Source organism: Vigna umbellata, chromosome 10 (genome assembly GCF_029865625.1).
Source record: "Vigna umbellata cultivar VRB3 chromosome 10, Vumbellata_1.0, whole genome shotgun sequence".
Classification (NCBI taxonomy): Eukaryota; Viridiplantae; Streptophyta; class Magnoliopsida; order Fabales; family Fabaceae; genus Vigna; species Vigna umbellata.
In genome coordinates, this window is record NC_142174.1 from 2,870,450 (window position 1) to 2,887,541 (window position 17,092).

The window sequence follows — 17,092 nt, forward strand, 5'->3', positions numbered from 1 at the left end:
CCGCCTCTGCCAAATTCTTCTCCAACACCTTAGCCCTCTCAACCATGGCAGGGAATGTTCGGATACACAAACTGGAAATTACCACCTTCAGATCACTGCGTAGACCGTTCTCAAATTTTCTGCACTGCCACTCCTCACTAGTGGCCATTGTATTGAAGCGAATCAAGTGTTTAAACTTGTTCGTATATTCCGAAACTGACATTCCTCCTTGGACGAGCTGTAGAAACTCAACCTCCTTGGCAAAACGGACACTGTCAGGGAAATATTCCTCATAGAACTTGTTTCTAAATACTTCCCAAGTAATCTGCTGTTGAGCGTCCATCAGAATGGCTCTGGCACTCGCCCACCAATGGCTCGCCTCTCCAGTTAACAAGTATTCAGTGTAGGCCAAGCGGTTCTCATCTGGACACCTCTTGGCATTGAATATCCTTTCCATATCCCTCAGCCACTGGTCAGCTTCGTCCGGAAGACACTTTCCACTAAACTTGGCAGGGTGATGCTGAAGGAAACTCTCCAAACTCCATTCAGCATTCGGTTGGGCAACGTTTGAAGAGGATGCTCCAGGCGCACCTCTAGTTGCAGCCAAGATCTCCATCAACTGCCTTTGCGTGTTTTCAGAGTTGACACGCGAGGCCTCCAAACCTTGCATAGCAGCTTGGTTTTGCTGCATCAGGGTGGCGTTCTGTTCCAGCAACGTGGTGTTCTGTTGATGCAGCCGTTCAACTACGGTTTCCAACAACCTAGTGCTGCTGGACGTATCGGACTCACTCGGTTGGGGAGGTGGAGGGAGTCTAGGCGCCATTCGTCCTCTGATTCATCAGAAAACTAGCGTCAGAATTGTTCAAAAGTTAAATGAGCAATAACTCATCCAGTACATAACAAGCACACAACGAAAGCAAAGTATGCTCATAACCCTACATGTCCTTTGATAGAACAAAACTGCTCTGATACCAATAAATGTAACATCCCAATAAATAGTAACTACCATTAATTAGAATTAATTACAATTAACAGTAATCAGTCATCAGTCTTTACAACTAAACAAGAGACAGAAACCGAACGGCTATAAGTTCCAGCGATTACAAAGTCGAGCCCCAAAGTAAACAACGAAAGCTAAAAACGAACGGTTTTACAATACAATAACCGAACGTCCAAAACGCTAATAAAACTACTAACAGCTACTAAGAACGAGCGAGCTACTGCTCGGCTTTAACTTCCACTTCGACCAGGTTGGCGTCTTCCAAATTTTCTTCTTCCAACATAGCATCAAGTGGCGCCTCCCCATCTGCTCACATCCACAACGGATGATCATTGCATTGACAAGACGGACATACATCAACAGTAGACAACACAAGGAGAGTGCAAGGGTAAGCTTAGGTAATTTAATTTATACATATCACATACAATTTTTAACACAAGCATTTAACACACAAGACATGCACCAATACGTATAAGCAAAATATAAATCATCCAACTACCCTAAGACAGACCGTCCGGACTGTGTGAATCCAAGTAACCGCAGGCGTTCATGCACCCGGTTGGTGTAGTAACTGGCATTCCCATCAGCTGCCAACCGAGGTTAACCCTAATGGCCTCCTGCCATTCCCACGCATGACCTACTCCCTCTACATGAGGAGAGCACTCACGGAATATCAGGATGATCAGCCATCAGCGATTTTTCCTTGGTCACACTTTACCATTCAACATAATCATTCATAGAGACGTTCCTCCTTGGAACGCTCGTTCAAATTCCAATTTCACAACTTCATCTCAAATATGGTTCGCATACTTCACAATTCCCTCAACATCATACTTTCATTCTTAGTTACACTTCTTTAAAATACGAACGTTAATTCACTGTATAGACGGACGCTATTTGGAAAGCAGGACGAACGCTATTTCGAAAGCAGGACGAACGCTATTTAGAAAACAGGACGAAAGCTATTTAGAAAGCAGGACGAACGCTATTTAGAAAGCAGGATGAAAGCTATTTAGAAAGCAGGACGAACGCTATTTAGAAAGCAGGACGAAAGCTATTTAGAAAGCAGGACGAACGCTATTTATACGCGTGCTGAATAGGAGACCTTGCGTGATTTAGAACGTACGCTCATTATAAAGTCAAACGCTATCAACAACGAACGCTCGACAAAAGGTCGAACGTTAGCAAAGACGTACGCTCGACATAAGGTCGAACGCTAGCAAAGACGCACGCTCGACATAAGGTCGAACGCTAGCAAATCATTTATTCTTGTGAACGAACGTTCGGTCTAAGACCGAACGCCACTTAGTACTGACACTAAATTTAGGATTTCAAATGGGGACGCTCGTTCTAAGACAGCATCCTTTCCAAAACGAAAGAAGTTGACTCTAATTCAAATTTAGAGAAAACGAACGGTAAATGACCGCACAAGGACGAGCGTAATTGATCAATCAGAGACAGAATATTTTTCCCGACTTCTCGTTTTACAATGACTTTACAGATTTTCATAACTTATGATTTCTCTCCACCATAATTCTCATACATTCCAGAATTCATATTATCATCTCATCAATATAAAATTTTCCAATTCTAACATATCATCATCAACATCCAGTTCAAAACATTAACATTCCAAATCATACAGAAAATTTAATCATATCCTAAATCATGCTTCTACTTCTCTGCGTACAGTTCAACCAATAACATCATAAACATTCAGTTCAAAGCATTTACCGTCATATACAACCAGTACAACATACACATACATGCATACTTCAAAATTCATATATTTCATACAATTCACATCCAACACACTTCCTTACTGTCATAAACATCAACCAAGTATTAAATCAAATTACTCAAGCTTCCCTTACCTGGTTCAGCAGTGACTTCCAAATGCTAAGGTTTCGCTCTTGCTCTCACAGATTTCTATCCAGCAACTTACACAACCAAATCCACTTAACCTAATATCACGAAACCATAGACAGATCAGACCCCTAACTCACGCATGCAACCAGAATTTTGGTTTGCAGGAACAGAAGAGAAGAACGTTCCAGGGAAGAGAACTCACCAGTCACAGAATGTAAACTTGATCGGTTCAATTGAAAGCTTACAGCTCCGAGAATGATCCTACGGTTTCTGAAATGGAAACAGAGGTGCTGGTGGTGAGTGATCGTAGAGAGAAGATGGAAAGGGTTTAGAGAGAAGTTGGAGAAAAATGGTTAGGGTTTCGTGAGGAAGAAGATGAAAGCTTGAATTGAAGTGAAGCGTATCAGAGAAATTATTTTCTCTTCCTCGCCAGCCAGCCATGCATTCACGCACTGCCACATGGTTTTCCACTAACGTTTTAGAAGCTTCTGACGTGACAGTAGAGTGACAGCGCATGCAGAGGGTAAAAATTTCCTTCCTCTACGCAGAACCAACGTCCAATCCACTGCATGCCACTTGTTTCCCACCAAGCTTTCCGGAACGCTCCCTTAGTGACACATGGCAGGCGCATGCAGATTGGTTTTGACGTGTCAAAACGTGTTTAATGGTGATTAAAGAGTGGATTTTGGTGCGTTAATTATTTAGGGCTTCACAATCTCCCTAACTACAAAAATTTTCGTCCTCGAGACCGAACGTTCAACAATAAGCACAAGACCGAACGTTCAAACAAATCAAGACCGAAAGTTCAAACAATCAAGACCGAACGTTCAATAATAAGAATTTCAAGAACGAACGTTCAACAATAAACAAAGGACCGAACGTTCAAACACATCAAGACCGAACGTTTAAACAATCAAGAACGAACGTTCAGTAATAACCAAAGGACCGAACGTTCAAACACATCAAGGCCGAACGTTTAAACAATCAAGAACGAACGTTCAGTAATAAGCATTTCAAGAACGAACGTTCAGTAATAAGCACTAGACCGAACGTTCAACAAAAAACAAACGAACGAACGTTCAAACACATCAAGACCGAACGTTCAAACAATAAGCAATAGACCGAACGTTCAAACACATCAAGACCGAACGCTTAAACAATCAAGACCGAACGTGGATGAAAATGACCGAACGTTCAACAATAAAGACAAGACGTTCAAGAGCATTAGGACCGAACGTCCATGCGTTCAACAGCATTAGGACCGAACGTCCAACAATAAACATATCCATTCGAACGTTCAACTTCAACAAGGACGAACGTTCAATTCTTCAAGGACGAACGTTCAATTCATCACGGACGAACGTTCAAATAATCTAGGACGAACGTTGAACACGGATCAAACCGAACGTTCAATTAACAATTACACATGACCGACCGTTCACAAATAGTGGAACGAACGTTCAACAACCAGTTGAAGACCGAACGATAAACTCATCAAGGACGATCGTTTCAAGACATGACGATCGTTCAACATTAATCAAACCGAACGTTCAATTATCAATTAAACATGACCGAACGTTCAATAACATCACATAAGACCGAGCGTTCAAAACCGAACATTCACTAACGACGTTCAAAACCGAACGTTCATTAACAATTAAAGCTGACCGAACGTTTACTAACAAAAAGATCGAACGTTCAAACAATCATGACCGACGGTTGAGGCTGAGAATTGACGAACGTCCTAGATGTATGGATGGACGAACGGTTGAATAAGGCCAAGGACGAACGGTCGCGAAAGCACAGGACGAACGGTCGCTCAGTGAAAGGACGAATGGTCGCTCAGTGAAAGGACGAACGATCGCGAAGGTCTACCTACGAACGGTGTGTGACGAACGCTCACATCAATGTTCAATACCAAGGTTCATCTCCAAGGACGAGCGCTCTGTTTTTTTTTTATTTTTATTTTTATTTTTATATTTGTTTTTTTTTCTTTTTACATATATATTATTTTATTTTTATTTTTGTCTTTTTATGGGAAAATGCAATAAACTAAATTTATTTGTCAATCCGGACGAAATTGGGTGTTGACAGATGCCCCTCTTTACTTAGATTTTACTAGATAATATGAAAATTTGACATTTTCGTATTATTAGAGTAACAGCTAAGTAAAGAAAAAGACACTAATTTCGTCTGGATTTCAAAATGAGCGAGAAATAAACAGGGAAATCTAAACAAAATGAAAAAGGCTAGAAGAAATGGGGCACGTAGACATTGTGGAGGGTATACCAACCCTGTGGATGAAGTGGGTGAGGTGTAACAACCTCGTGGAGGGTGTACCAACCCTATGGAAGTAAATGAGGTGTAATAACCTCGTGGAGGGTGTACCAACCCTATGGATGAAGTTGATGAGGTGTAGAAACCTCGTGGAGGGTGTACCAACCCTATGGAAGTGAATGAGGTGTACCAACCTCGTGGAGGGTGTACCAACCCTATGGATGAAGTTGATGAGGTGTAGAAACCTCGTGGAGGGTGTACCAACCCTATGGAAGTGAATGAGGTGTACCAACCTCGTGGAGGGTGTACCAACCCTATGGATGAAGTGAATGAGGTGTACCAACCTCGTGGAGGGTGTACCAACCCTATGGATGAAGTGAATGAGGTGTACCAACCTCGTGGAGGGTGTACCAACCCTATGGATGAATGAGGTGTACCAACCTCGTGGAGGGTGTACCAACCCTATGGAAGTGAATGAGGTGTACCAACCTCGTGGAGGGTGTACCAACCCTATGGATGAAGTGAATGAGGTGTACCAACCTCGTGGAGGGTGTACCAATCCTTTGGATGAAGTGAATGAGGTGTACCAACCTCGTGGAGGGTGTACCAACCCTATGGATGAAGTGAATGAGGTGTACCAACCTCGTGGAGGGTGTACCAACCCTATGGATGAAGTGAATGAGGTGTACCAACCTCGTGGAGGGTGTACCAACCCTATGGATGAAGTGAATGATTTGATTTTGATTATTTGGGTTCGACCATTGCCTTGCAGAGGGTCGTTTGACAATCTGGACTTGACCATTGCCTTGCAGAGGGCTAAGATCGCAGAGCAAAACTTAAATTCGACCATTGCCATGCAGAGGGCCGTTTGACAACCTCGACTTTACCATTTCCTTGTAGAGTGCCAAGATCGCAGAGGACAAAAAGTAAAATTTGTGTGATCGTTTTGAATTGGAAACTTTTGAATTTGTTCATTTGTCTTGAAATTTTGAGATGTAGGATTTTTTTTATTTTTGATTTTTGATTGATCTTGAGATAGGAATGAGTGTCTATTTTTTTTGAAATGAGAAGCATGGTTGATGTAAATTTGGAAATTGCAGGAGAAAGCTTTGATGCATGTTGATTTTTTTTTGTCTTTTATGTAATTTTAAAATTGGAAGAGAAAACTTTGATGCATGTTGATTTTTTTTTGCCTTTTTGCAAGGAAGAAGATTTGATAAACATTCATGAAATTTAATTCAAAGTTTATGAAAATATGTACATGATGTTGACTTGTGTTTTTTTTTTTTTTTTGTTCATAATGCAAAATTATGGCTGAGTCAAATTGTTTTCTTTGAAATCATCAAATTTATGAAGACATTCATTTTTTTTTTATGGACGTCAAATTCCAAAGTCAAATGTTCAAAATGAAGCTTCTGTGCTAGACATTTCTTGACGAAATATTAGTGCGTACACGCTTGATATCAAGGGTTGGGACAAATGTGTGGAAGGATTTGGAGAGTACCATGTTGGCTACTTGGGCCTCTTACTCCTTAAAACAATTACAAATGCCAATGTGAAGTCGTAGATACTCAGAAGTTGCCCCAGTTTGGGGGCATGGTAAAAAGATAGGTATGTACAAATGTATCTATGAATTGTGAGGGTATAACTTTCACAAAATTGCCCCTAGTTTCGGGTATGAGTCAATTAAACGAGGCTCAAAAAAGAGGTTGCCCCCATTTCGGGTTTACGAATGATAAGATGGACTCAAAGTCATACAAAATGCCTACCCCTGTTTTGAGGGTGGATTCATGAATTTCAGTGCGGACAAATCTGAGAGGTCCAACAAGGGATGCCCTGGTCTTGGTACGAATTTTGAATATACACATGAAACAAATGCGAGATTAACAAAGTTGCCCCAGGTTCTGAATGGGCCAAAACATATGAAACTCACAAGGTTGCCCTAGTTTTAGAGAACGGGCGAAAAGGTTATGTAAAACCTGCAAAGTTGCCCCTATTTTGGGAATCGGGGGAAGAGTTTGAATGGGATATGAATTTGTTCAAAAATTTGTGATGGATACGGAAATGATTGGCTTGAAAGGATTGCCCCAATTGGCTTGATTTTCCTTGAATCATTAGGGAGTTCCCTTCTTCCGAGGACATTTATTTTTTCCATCATCTTCCCTTTTTTTATTTTTTATTTTTTTATTTTTTATAACTGCATTGTTAGTCATTTTGTCTTGTCTCAAAAATTAAGCTTTATGAAAGTTTAAGCAACCATCATTCAATCTGTATGGACTTTTATTGAGTTTGTAATGTGGCTTGGGCTGAAGGGTATTGAAAGAAAAGGTATAAAGGTTCAAATATTTTTTTTTTGTTTTTTTTTTTTGTTTTTGAAACAAGAGTTACCATCTATACCTTGTATCAACTATTCATCAAATTTGTTTTTGACTATTTTGCTCATTCTTTCTTCGTCATCACTTTGTGATCCGTTCTATTTTTGCTTCACTTTTGATGAATTTTCTTCATTTGATCACTAAATGTGTTCTTTTGCAATTTGAGTTGACGTCTTCTGTGATGGTAACCCTTATTTAGGTGAATATTTTTTTTAAAAGAAATTTCTTATTGGCTCAACTTTGGTATCAATGGATATATCTTTTTTGGATGAAGAAAGAGGGCCACACATCATTTCAAATTTTGGTTGTTTCATTTTCATAAGATTAAGTAAGAGACAAAACTAAATGATCCCAACAAGAGTCATTTTTTGTTGTTTTTTTTTATTATATTTTTTTTTGTTTTGTCCTAACGGATTCAAGGATCTCCCAAATGAAAGCCAATGAAGGTAATCTTAACATGGAAAATCCGTTCCAATGTAAAACTTTGTGTATATTTGGACTCAAGAACATGCTTGGGGTCAATTTTTGGTTTAGTGAAGGCTGAAGGATAACGTTTTCACGCAATGCGCACACAAATACTTCTTAAGAATATGTGATTTGATCATTTGACTATAGGAGATTAGGACATCCATTACATTTTTATGAATTGTCATAAAACGGATGACTTGCGTCGAAAATAATTGACTCAACTTTTGATATGCCCTTTTTTATTTTATTTTTTATTTTTTATTTTTATATTTTTTATTTATTTTAGGCTTAATTACCTACTTAGTCCCCATGTTCGGAGGTAATTTGCTGTTTAGTACCCGGTTTTAAAAATGTAGACATTTGATACCTATGTTTTGAAATTTGTATCAATTGAATCCTACCCACTTAACGCCGTTATAAATCTAACGTTTTTCTGACATCAACTTTGAATTGTGGACGAGCGGTAGTGGACGAGCGTCCGAGCATCGTTGGACGAGCGTCCTCTTCTGTTGGACGAGCGTCCTCCTCTGTTTGGACGAGCGTCCTCCACTGTTGGACGAGCGTCCTCCACTGTTTGGACGAGCGTCCTCCTCTGTTTGGACGAGCGTCCTCCACTGTTGGACGAGCGTCCTCCACTGTTGGACGAGCGTCCTCCTCTGTTTGGACGAGCGTCCTCCACTGTTGGACGAGCGTCCTCCACTGTTGGACGAGCGTCCTCCTCTGTTTGGACGAGCGTCCTCCAGTGTTGGACGAGCGTCCTCCTCTGTTTGGACGATCGTCCACAACCGATCGTCTAGTGTTGGACGAGCGTCCTCTTCTGTTGGACGAGCGTCCTCCTCTGTTTGGACGAGCGTCCTCCACTGTTGGACGAGCGTCCTCCACTGTTTGGACGAGCGTCCTCCTCTGTTTGGACGAGCGTCCTCCACTGTTGGACGAGCGTCCTCCACTGTTGGACGAGCGTCCTCCTCTGTTTGGACGAGCGTCCTCCACTGTTGGACGAGCGTCCTCCACTGTTGGACGAGCGTCCTCCTCTGTTTGGACGAGCGTCCTCCAGTGTTGGACGAGCGTCCTCCTCTGTTTGGACGATCGTCCACAACCGCTCGTCCACAATTCAAAGTTGATGTCAGAAAAACGTTAGATTTATAACGGCGTTAAGTGGGTAGGATTCAATTGATACAAATTTCAAAACATAGGTATCAAATGCCTACATTTTTAAAACCGGGTACTAAACAGCAAATTACCTCCGAACATGGGGACTAAGTAGGTAATTAAGCCTTTATTTTATTATTTTATTTTTTTATTATTTTTTTTTTTACGACATCCTTCAGGACTGAGCTTGTGCCGGCCGAATATACCCGTGATGCTTTCATTTTCCATTATTTTCCTAAAAGCTCAGCGTGATATGCAGTAATTCAACGAGTACAGGATTATAAACGAGGTATTTATTGAATGATACGAAATGCAACAAGTTTTACAGACAACATCAATATCCTTTATTGGCATCTCCTATCACGGAATCATCATGCATAAAACTTTCTGACCGCATCAGAATTAACCGGTAGCGGTAGCTCCTCTCCATCCATTCTTGTGAGAATTAGTGCCCCACCAGAGAATGCCCTTTTGACCACAAATGGTCCTTCATAGTTTGGGGTCCACTTGCCTCTATAATCCTTTTGTGTGGGCAAAATCTTTTTCAACACCAACTCGCCTTCATGAAACTCTCTTGGGCGCACCTTTTTGTCAAACGCCTTTTTCATTCTTCTTTGGTACAATTGCCCATGGCACACTGCCGTTAACCTTTTTTCTTCGATGAGATTGAGCTGATCAAATCGAGCTTGAACCCACTCAGCTTCCTCTAGTTGGGTTTCCATTAACACTCGCAAGGACGGAATTTCCACCTTGAATGGAAGTACTGCTTCCATCCCATACACAAGCGAGAAAGGTGTTGCTCCGGTTGATGTTCGTACCGATGTGCGATATCCATGTAGAGCAAAAGGAAGCATTTCGTGCCAATCTTTATAGGTGACCACCATCTTTTGCACAATTTTCTTGATATTCTTATTGGCAGCCTCTACCGCCCCATTCATCTTTGGACGATAAGGAGAAGAATTATGATGATGAATCTTAAATTCCTCACATAACTCCGCCATCATCTGGTTGTTTAGATTAGTGGCGTTATCAGTGATGATTCTGTTAGGGAGCCCGTATCTACAGATCAACTCCCTTTTTATGAATCTGGTCACCACCTTTCTAGTCACATTGGCGTAAGAAGCAGCCTCTACCCATTTGGTGAAGTAATCAATTGCGACTAGTATGAAACGATGTCCGTTTGACGCCTTTGGCTCTATAGCTCCAATGACATCTATCCCCCACATCGAAAATGGCCACGGTGCAGACAACACGCTTAGAGTCGTAGGTGGCATATTGATATTATCTGCATACTTTTGACATTTCTCACACTTTCTCACATGTGTGCAACAATCACTTTCCATGGTCAGCCAAAAATAACCAGCTCTCAATATCTTCCTGGCCATCGAGTGCCCATTCATGTGCGTGCCAAAGGTACCCCCATGCACTTCTTTCAATATCAGCTCGGCCTCCTTTGCATCCACGCATCTGAGGAGGACCATGTCGTGATTTCTCTTGTATAAAATATTCCCACTCAAAATAAAATTACCCGTCAATCTCCTTAGCGACCTTTTATCATTTTCGGATGCTTTCTCAGGGTATTCTCGGGTCTTAAGATAATGCTTGATATCAAAATACCAAGGCTTACCGTCTAATTCTTCCTCGACGAAATGACAATATGCTGGCTCCGCTTGACTCTTCATTTTAATCATTGGTAATTTTGCATCTTGGTCAACTTCAAACATTGACGACAAGGTAGCCAGCGCGTCTGCCAATTGATTTTCTTCTCGCGGTATGTGGTTAAATGTGATGGAATCGAAATACTCCATTAATCCCCTGATGTAAGCCTGGTAAGGAATTAATTTTGTATCTCTAGTCTCCCATTCTCCCTTCAACTGGTGGATGACTAAAGCAGAATCTCCATATACATCTAGAACTCTTGCCTTAGATTCGATTGCCGCTCGAATACCCATAACACAAGCCTCATATTCTGCGATGTTATTTGTACAATTAAAACACAACCTTGCTGTCATTGGTATGTACTGCTTCCCTGGAGAAACAAGCACTGCCCCTATTCCATGTCCCATCACATTCGAAGCTCCGTCGAATAATACTGTCCACGCTTTTTTATCTCGGCCTTCTCTATTCTCTTCGAGTAAAGCCATGATGTCTTCATCGGGAAATTCAGGTTGCATTGGTTGATAATCGCTAATGGGTTGATGAGCCAGGTATTCCGCTAGAGCACTACCCTTAACGGATTTTTGAGTAACATATACGATGTCATATTCTGACAATAGCATCTGCCACCGAGCTATCCTTCCAGTGAGAGCAGGCTTTTCAAAAATAAACTTGATAGGATCCATCTTTGATATCAACCAGGTAGAGTGACTCAACATGTATTGCCTTAAGCGATGAGCAGCCCATGCCAATGCACAACAGGTTCGCTCTAACGACGAATATCGTTGTTCGCAGTCTGTGAATTTCTTGCTCAAGTAATATATTGCATGCTCTCGTTTCCCAGCTTCATCATGTTGACCCAGTACACATCCCATTGACTTCTCCAATACAGTTAAATACAAAATAAGTGGTCTTCCTGGCTCAGGTGGACGCAATACAGGTGGGTCTTGCAGGTATTGTTTGATTTTTTCAAAAGCGGCTTGACAATCCTCGTTCCAAACCACAACCTGATTTTTTCGTAACAACTTAAACATTGGTTCACAGGTAGCGGTTAATTGGGAGATGAATCTAGCAATGTAGTTCAATCTGCCCAGAAAACCACGAACCTCCTTTTCTGTTCTGGGTGTAGGCATTTCTGATATTGCTCGCACTTTGTCAGGATCCACTTCTATCCCCTTTTGGCTAACCATAAAACCCAACAACTTCCCGGATTTCACTCCAAATGTGCATTTGGCGGGGTTTAACCTGAGTTTATACTTTCTCAATCTCTCAAATAATTTCTTCAAGTTGAGGATGTGTTGTTCTTCCGATTCAGACTTCGCAATCATGTCATCCACATAGACTTCGATCTCCCTGTGCATCATATCATGAAAAAGTGTCACCATCGCCCTTTGATATGTTGCCCCGGCATTTTTGAGCCCAAATGACATTACCTTATAACAAAAGGTTCCCCACAACGTGATAAAGGTTGTCTTTTCCATATCTTCTGGCGCCATCTTGATCTGGTTATATCCTGAGAAACCATCCATGAATGAAAATAGCGAAAACTTGGCCGTGTTATCAACTAAAGTGTCGATGTGTGGTAAAGGGAAATTATCTTTTGGACTTGCACGGTTCAAATCACGATAATCAACACACATTCGAACTTTGTCATCTTTCTTAGGCACTGGTACAATGTTTGCTACCCATTGGGGATATCTTGCCACAGCCAGAAACCCCGCATCGAATTGTTTCCGCACCTCTTCCTTGATTTTCAAGGACATTTCTGGTTTCATTCTTCTTAATTTTTGCTGGACTGGGAGGTATTCCGGCTTAAGCGGGAGCTTGTGTTGCACAATATCAGTATCCAGACCAGGCATATCATTATACGACCAAGCAAATACATCCTTAAACTCCTTCAATAAGACACGCAACTCTTCTCTCACTTCTGCCTTCAGGATAGTACCAATTTTCACTTCTTTTATCTCATCTTCATCTCCCAAGTTGAATATTTCAACCTCCTCTTGATGGGGTTTTATCTCTTTAGATTCTTGCTCCACTAATCTCAAAAATTCTGGAGAGGTTTCCGGTTCATCTTCACAATCATCTTCCGCATTATCGATAGGGTGCTCAAAATTAGGAATATCGATATTGTTATTTTCAAAACAATCATGGTCATATCTGCATTATTTAAATTTGTGGAATAAGAATAAACAGGAAAAATGATGAAGAACACCAAATAATGATAAAACATAAACAAACACGATTCGATTATCACGCTGAGCACTAGAGGTCAACCCGTAAATTCTGAATCCTAAAGCCCCGGGTAAAGCTATAGGGTTAATTAAAATTATTACATTTTATTCAAATTAAGCATCACGGGTAAATCCAGGGTTTCCCAATTGTTGAGCGGTGCATCCGAGGAGCATGCCCACACGAAACTTGAGCTTTCAGATCTTTCTTCATCTACCACGGCTGCTATTTGGCCAGTATTGAACCATCCAGCACTATGAAAGCTCTCCTTGATGTTACAAATACGAATCTTTTCCATCTTGGGTTCCCGTCTTTCTGCATGAGCTAAACTGCGCTCTCTTCTTTCTCTTATCAGCCTTTTCCTGTCCTCTTTGGTGGGCTTGTACCCTAGGCCATATCTGTTCTTATTCTCCACGACCTCTAGAGGGAAGACTTGCCCCTGCCCATGCTTGCCTAAACCTTTACCATGCTTATAGCCTTCTTTCAGCAAGACCTTGGCCATCATAATAGAAGCACGTGACGGATGCGAATTTACTGGGAACAGCTCCACGTAAGCATTTCCTACAATCTCCAATGACTGAAAAGCTGTCTCGAGAGCTTCCTCAGCTGCCTCAATATAGCGTGTGGGTGATGGGCCACTAACAAGGAGATCTTCCTCTCCTAATACTATCACCAATTTATCTCCCATGACGTATTTCAGCTTCTGGTGAAGTGTGGAAGGCACAACTCCTGCAGAATGGATCCATGGGCGACCCAATAGACAACTATAGGCTGGGAGGATGTCCATGACTTGGAATGTCACTTGAAAGACGCACGGACCGACTTGGATCGGCAGTTCCACTTCTCCCATTACTTCTCTCTTACTGCCATCGAACGCCCTCACGATCATAGAGCTTGGCTTCATATGCATTCCATCACAGGGTAGCTTCTCCAATGTTACTTTTGGCATGACGTTTAAAGAGGAGCCATTATCCACCAAAACACGTGCTATAACATGGTCCAAGCATTTCACAGAGACATGAAGAGCCTTGTTATGCCCTCTCCCTTCAGTAGGTATCTCCTCATCGGTAAAGGTGAGGTAATTATTAGCAACGATGTTGCCAACAATGCTTTCAAACTTATTCAGAGAAATACCTTGCTCCACATGGGCCTCACTAAGTATCTTCATTAACAACTTTCTGTGTGATGCAGAATGCATGAGCAACTCTAGCAAGGAGATTCGAGCAGGCATGCGGTTTAGCTGTTCCACCACCTTGTATTCGCTTTGTTGTATGAACTTTAAAAACTCGCAGGCTTCTTCTTCGGAAATTCCTTTCTCCTCCCCTTTGGCAGAGGTCTCCTTTCCTTGTACACCCTTCCCTTTCAAGAACTCCTTAGTTTTACCGGCTATTGTTACTTCCTCATCGTTGGCTCCTTCTCTTGCCAGTCCCGGTGACGTAAAGATTCGACCACTTCTCGTCATTCCCCCAATGCCCGATATATTGTCAATGGCTATGTTTGCACCTTTCCCTTCTTCTAACGCAAATGCCCCATATCTCCAAGGGACAGCTTTCTCATTTTTGTAAGGGAAGGGGGATGGCACACAGATAACAACGGTCGGTTTTTCTTCAGTCACCGGTGCAGGGGTAGTTCTAGTGAAATGGATCACCAACGGCTCCGGCAGAGTTACATCAGATTCCCCACCAGTTTGTGCAAACACTTCCTCCTCTTTATTTTCGCGGCATACTTGCATTAAACTTCTGTCAAGCATGTCTTGCAGAATACCTTCTAATTCAAAACACTCTTCAATAGAGTGCTCAGCATCTGGATGAAGTGCACATGATGTACCCATGTCATAATCACCTTTCACTAGGCCCACTTTTAACAATGCCTCGAAAATAAACCTCCTAGAACTCCGGATTTCACTCACGTCTCTTATCAACTCATGTTTGTCGGCTATGATGGCGTTTGTTGAGGTACTCCCGTGCCCGGATAATGGGTTATCCTCGATGCTAGGCTTATCTTCTTGAAACTTTAACCACCCAGAGTCGATTAGAGCCTGTACCTTATACTTGAAAGCGATACACCGCTCAATTGAGTGACCAATGCCTCCTCCATGGTAAATACACTTAGCATCTGCATCATAATCCCTTGGGTATGGAGGTTGTACAGGCTTCATCGGGCAAATAGCAACCAGACCCTTTTTTATGAGTTGAGGTAATAACTCCGTGTAAGTCATAGGGACTGGAGTGAATCTGACAAATTGATTCCTTCTCGGGTTGGTGTTTTGACCCGCATTTGGATTCAGACCAGCATTTGCTCCAGTCCTCCATGCTTCAGTTGGGATTCGCTGTGGTTGATAATACCCTTATTGTTGTTGGGGTCTAGTTTGATGGTCGAACGATGCATTAGCTGCATAGGGGAGTTGGCCCAAGTATGGTCGATAATTATGGGTGGGAGCTTGACCCCTCCACACAGGCATCATCGAGGTTGCATGCACCTCTCCTTCCTTCTTCTTTCCCGGATTGAAACCGGATTTTTTTAAGTTTGCAGCTGCGGGCGGGCCATGCACGATTTTCCCATTTTTCAACCCAATTTCTATTCTTTCGCCAATTATGATGACATCAGCAAAATTGACGGACACATTCCCCACCATATGTTCATAAAACGGCGGCTGGAGAGTATTTACAAACATTGTCACCATCTCTCTATCAAACAAAGGCGGCTCAACTTGCGCGGCTAATTCTCTCCATCGTTGAGCATACTCCTTGAAAGTTTCATTGTCTTTCTTCCCCATATTTTGCAATTGCAGACGGTCCGGTGCAACATGCGTGTTGTATATGTATTGTTTCACAAAGGCGTCAGCCAGATCTGCCCAACAGCGGATTCGAGATGGCTCTAAATGGGTATACCAATTTAGGGCTACCCTAGCCAAACTATCTTGGAAGACATGGATAAGTAGCTGGTTATCGTAGGCATGTGCAGCCATCTTTCTGCAATACATGGTCAGATGACTTTTAGGGCATGTACTACCCTTATATTTCTCGAAATCTGGCACCTTGAACTTATACGGTATCTTCACACCAGGAGCTAAGCTTAGTCTTGCAACATCTCCAAACCCATAGCTTTCCACCCCTTCAATAGCCCTTAATCTTTCCTCCAAAGTCTCCAGCCTGCCTTTAGCTCCGTCAACGTCACTGATTACCCCATGCATCGCGGCATGCGAAGTGGGCCTGGCTGAAGAGTCATGATGAACAACCGTATGTGGCACTGTAGTTACTCGTGTTCCTTCAACTGTAATTGCTTCATTCATGTGTGTATTTACCAAGGGGGTCGTCATAGAGACAGGTCCCTGAGTGACGACTAGCGGTACATCAACAGTTGTGGGCATGGGTAACGACGCATGTTCTCCTTCCAAGTACTCTCCTACGGGAGGAGTGTACCCCGGAGGTAACCCATACAACGGGAAAGGAACTGATGGGCCCACAGCATTGAACGACGGAGGATAAAAATGGGCATTCCCACCAGCCGGTGCAGATGAAGACTCTCCAGTAGTCTTCAGGGATTCAAGGGCCGCCAAGATTTGGCCAACCTGGTCTTTCAACTCGCTCACATCAGCTTTGATGGATTCTTGTGACTCTTCCCAGCTTTCCATGACCCTTGAATTGGCTCGAGTCCTGTAGGGATGTCGCGGAGGATTGGCCGTTGTTTTTCTTACTTGTATTCTGTTATTATTTTTTGAATTTAGATAAGAATAAAAGAAAACATGATGCATGCTAGTAATAGGTGGAAATCACAGGATCACGATGACGTTAATGATGGAAATTAATACAAATCGATATCATACAAACATCCCAGGTCCTTCATATAGAGAAGTTCAATGCATTACATTGGAGGAAGAGAACAAACATAAATAACTTATCACTCTCTAGCTTGAGCGATAAAGGCCTTCATTTCGCCTACTAACCATTTACAATGGTTAATAAAAAGTTTTATCTCTTCAGGCGGGTTACAGAAGTGGGTACTGGCTTCGGCGTCCAACACCATCTTGGGGATATCTTCAATTGCTCTGTTTGCCAACATAGCCAATTGGGAAAAACTTCCCCTC

The 17,092-nt window shown here is 42.1% G+C and overlaps 2 protein-coding genes across 2 annotated transcripts; both read right to left on the minus strand.

Moving 5' to 3' along the window:
• Nucleotides 1-9,488: 9,488 nt before the first annotated feature.
• Nucleotides 9,489-10,841, minus strand: LOC148191636 (uncharacterized). The gene is made up of 2 exons (XM_088100634.1): nt 10,215-10,841; nt 9,489-10,055 (listed from the first exon to the last, which is right to left on the minus strand). Exons 1-2 carry the CDS (start codon nt 10,839-10,841, stop codon nt 9,489-9,491), a joined length of 1,194 nt encoding a protein of 397 aa, XP_087956760.1.
• A 185-nt stretch (nt 10,842-11,026) lies between these two features.
• Nucleotides 11,027-15,223, minus strand: LOC148191637 (uncharacterized). The gene is made up of 5 exons (XM_088100637.1): nt 13,133-15,223; nt 12,232-12,881; nt 11,880-12,126; nt 11,640-11,780; nt 11,027-11,086 (listed from the first exon to the last, which is right to left on the minus strand). Exons 1-5 carry the CDS (start codon nt 15,221-15,223, stop codon nt 11,027-11,029), a joined length of 3,189 nt encoding a protein of 1,062 aa, XP_087956763.1.
• Between the last annotated feature and the right edge of the window lie 1,869 nt (nt 15,224-17,092).

Excerpts from the sequence above, each read along its gene's own strand:
- LOC148191637 (XM_088100637.1), bottom strand. The coding sequence starts at position 15,223 with ATGACTTACACGGAGTTATTACCTCAACTCATAAAAAAGGGTCTGGTT. Across the intron at positions 12,127-12,231 it reads GAAAAGACAACCTTTATCAC|GGAGATCGAAGTCTATGTGG; the intron begins GTTGTGGGGAAC and ends TATGATGCACAG. Across the intron at positions 11,087-11,639 it reads TGGAGAAGTCAATGGGATGT|AATATGAGGCTTGTGTTATG; the intron begins GTACTGGGTCAA and ends ATAACATCGCAG.
- LOC148191636 (XM_088100634.1), bottom strand. The coding sequence starts at position 10,841 with ATGTTTGAAGTTGACCAAGATGCAAAATTACCAATGATTAAAATGAAG. Across the intron at positions 10,056-10,214 it reads ACGCCAATGTGACTAGAAAG|ATGAATGGGGCGGTAGAGGC; the intron begins GTGGTGACCAGA and ends TATCGTCCAAAG.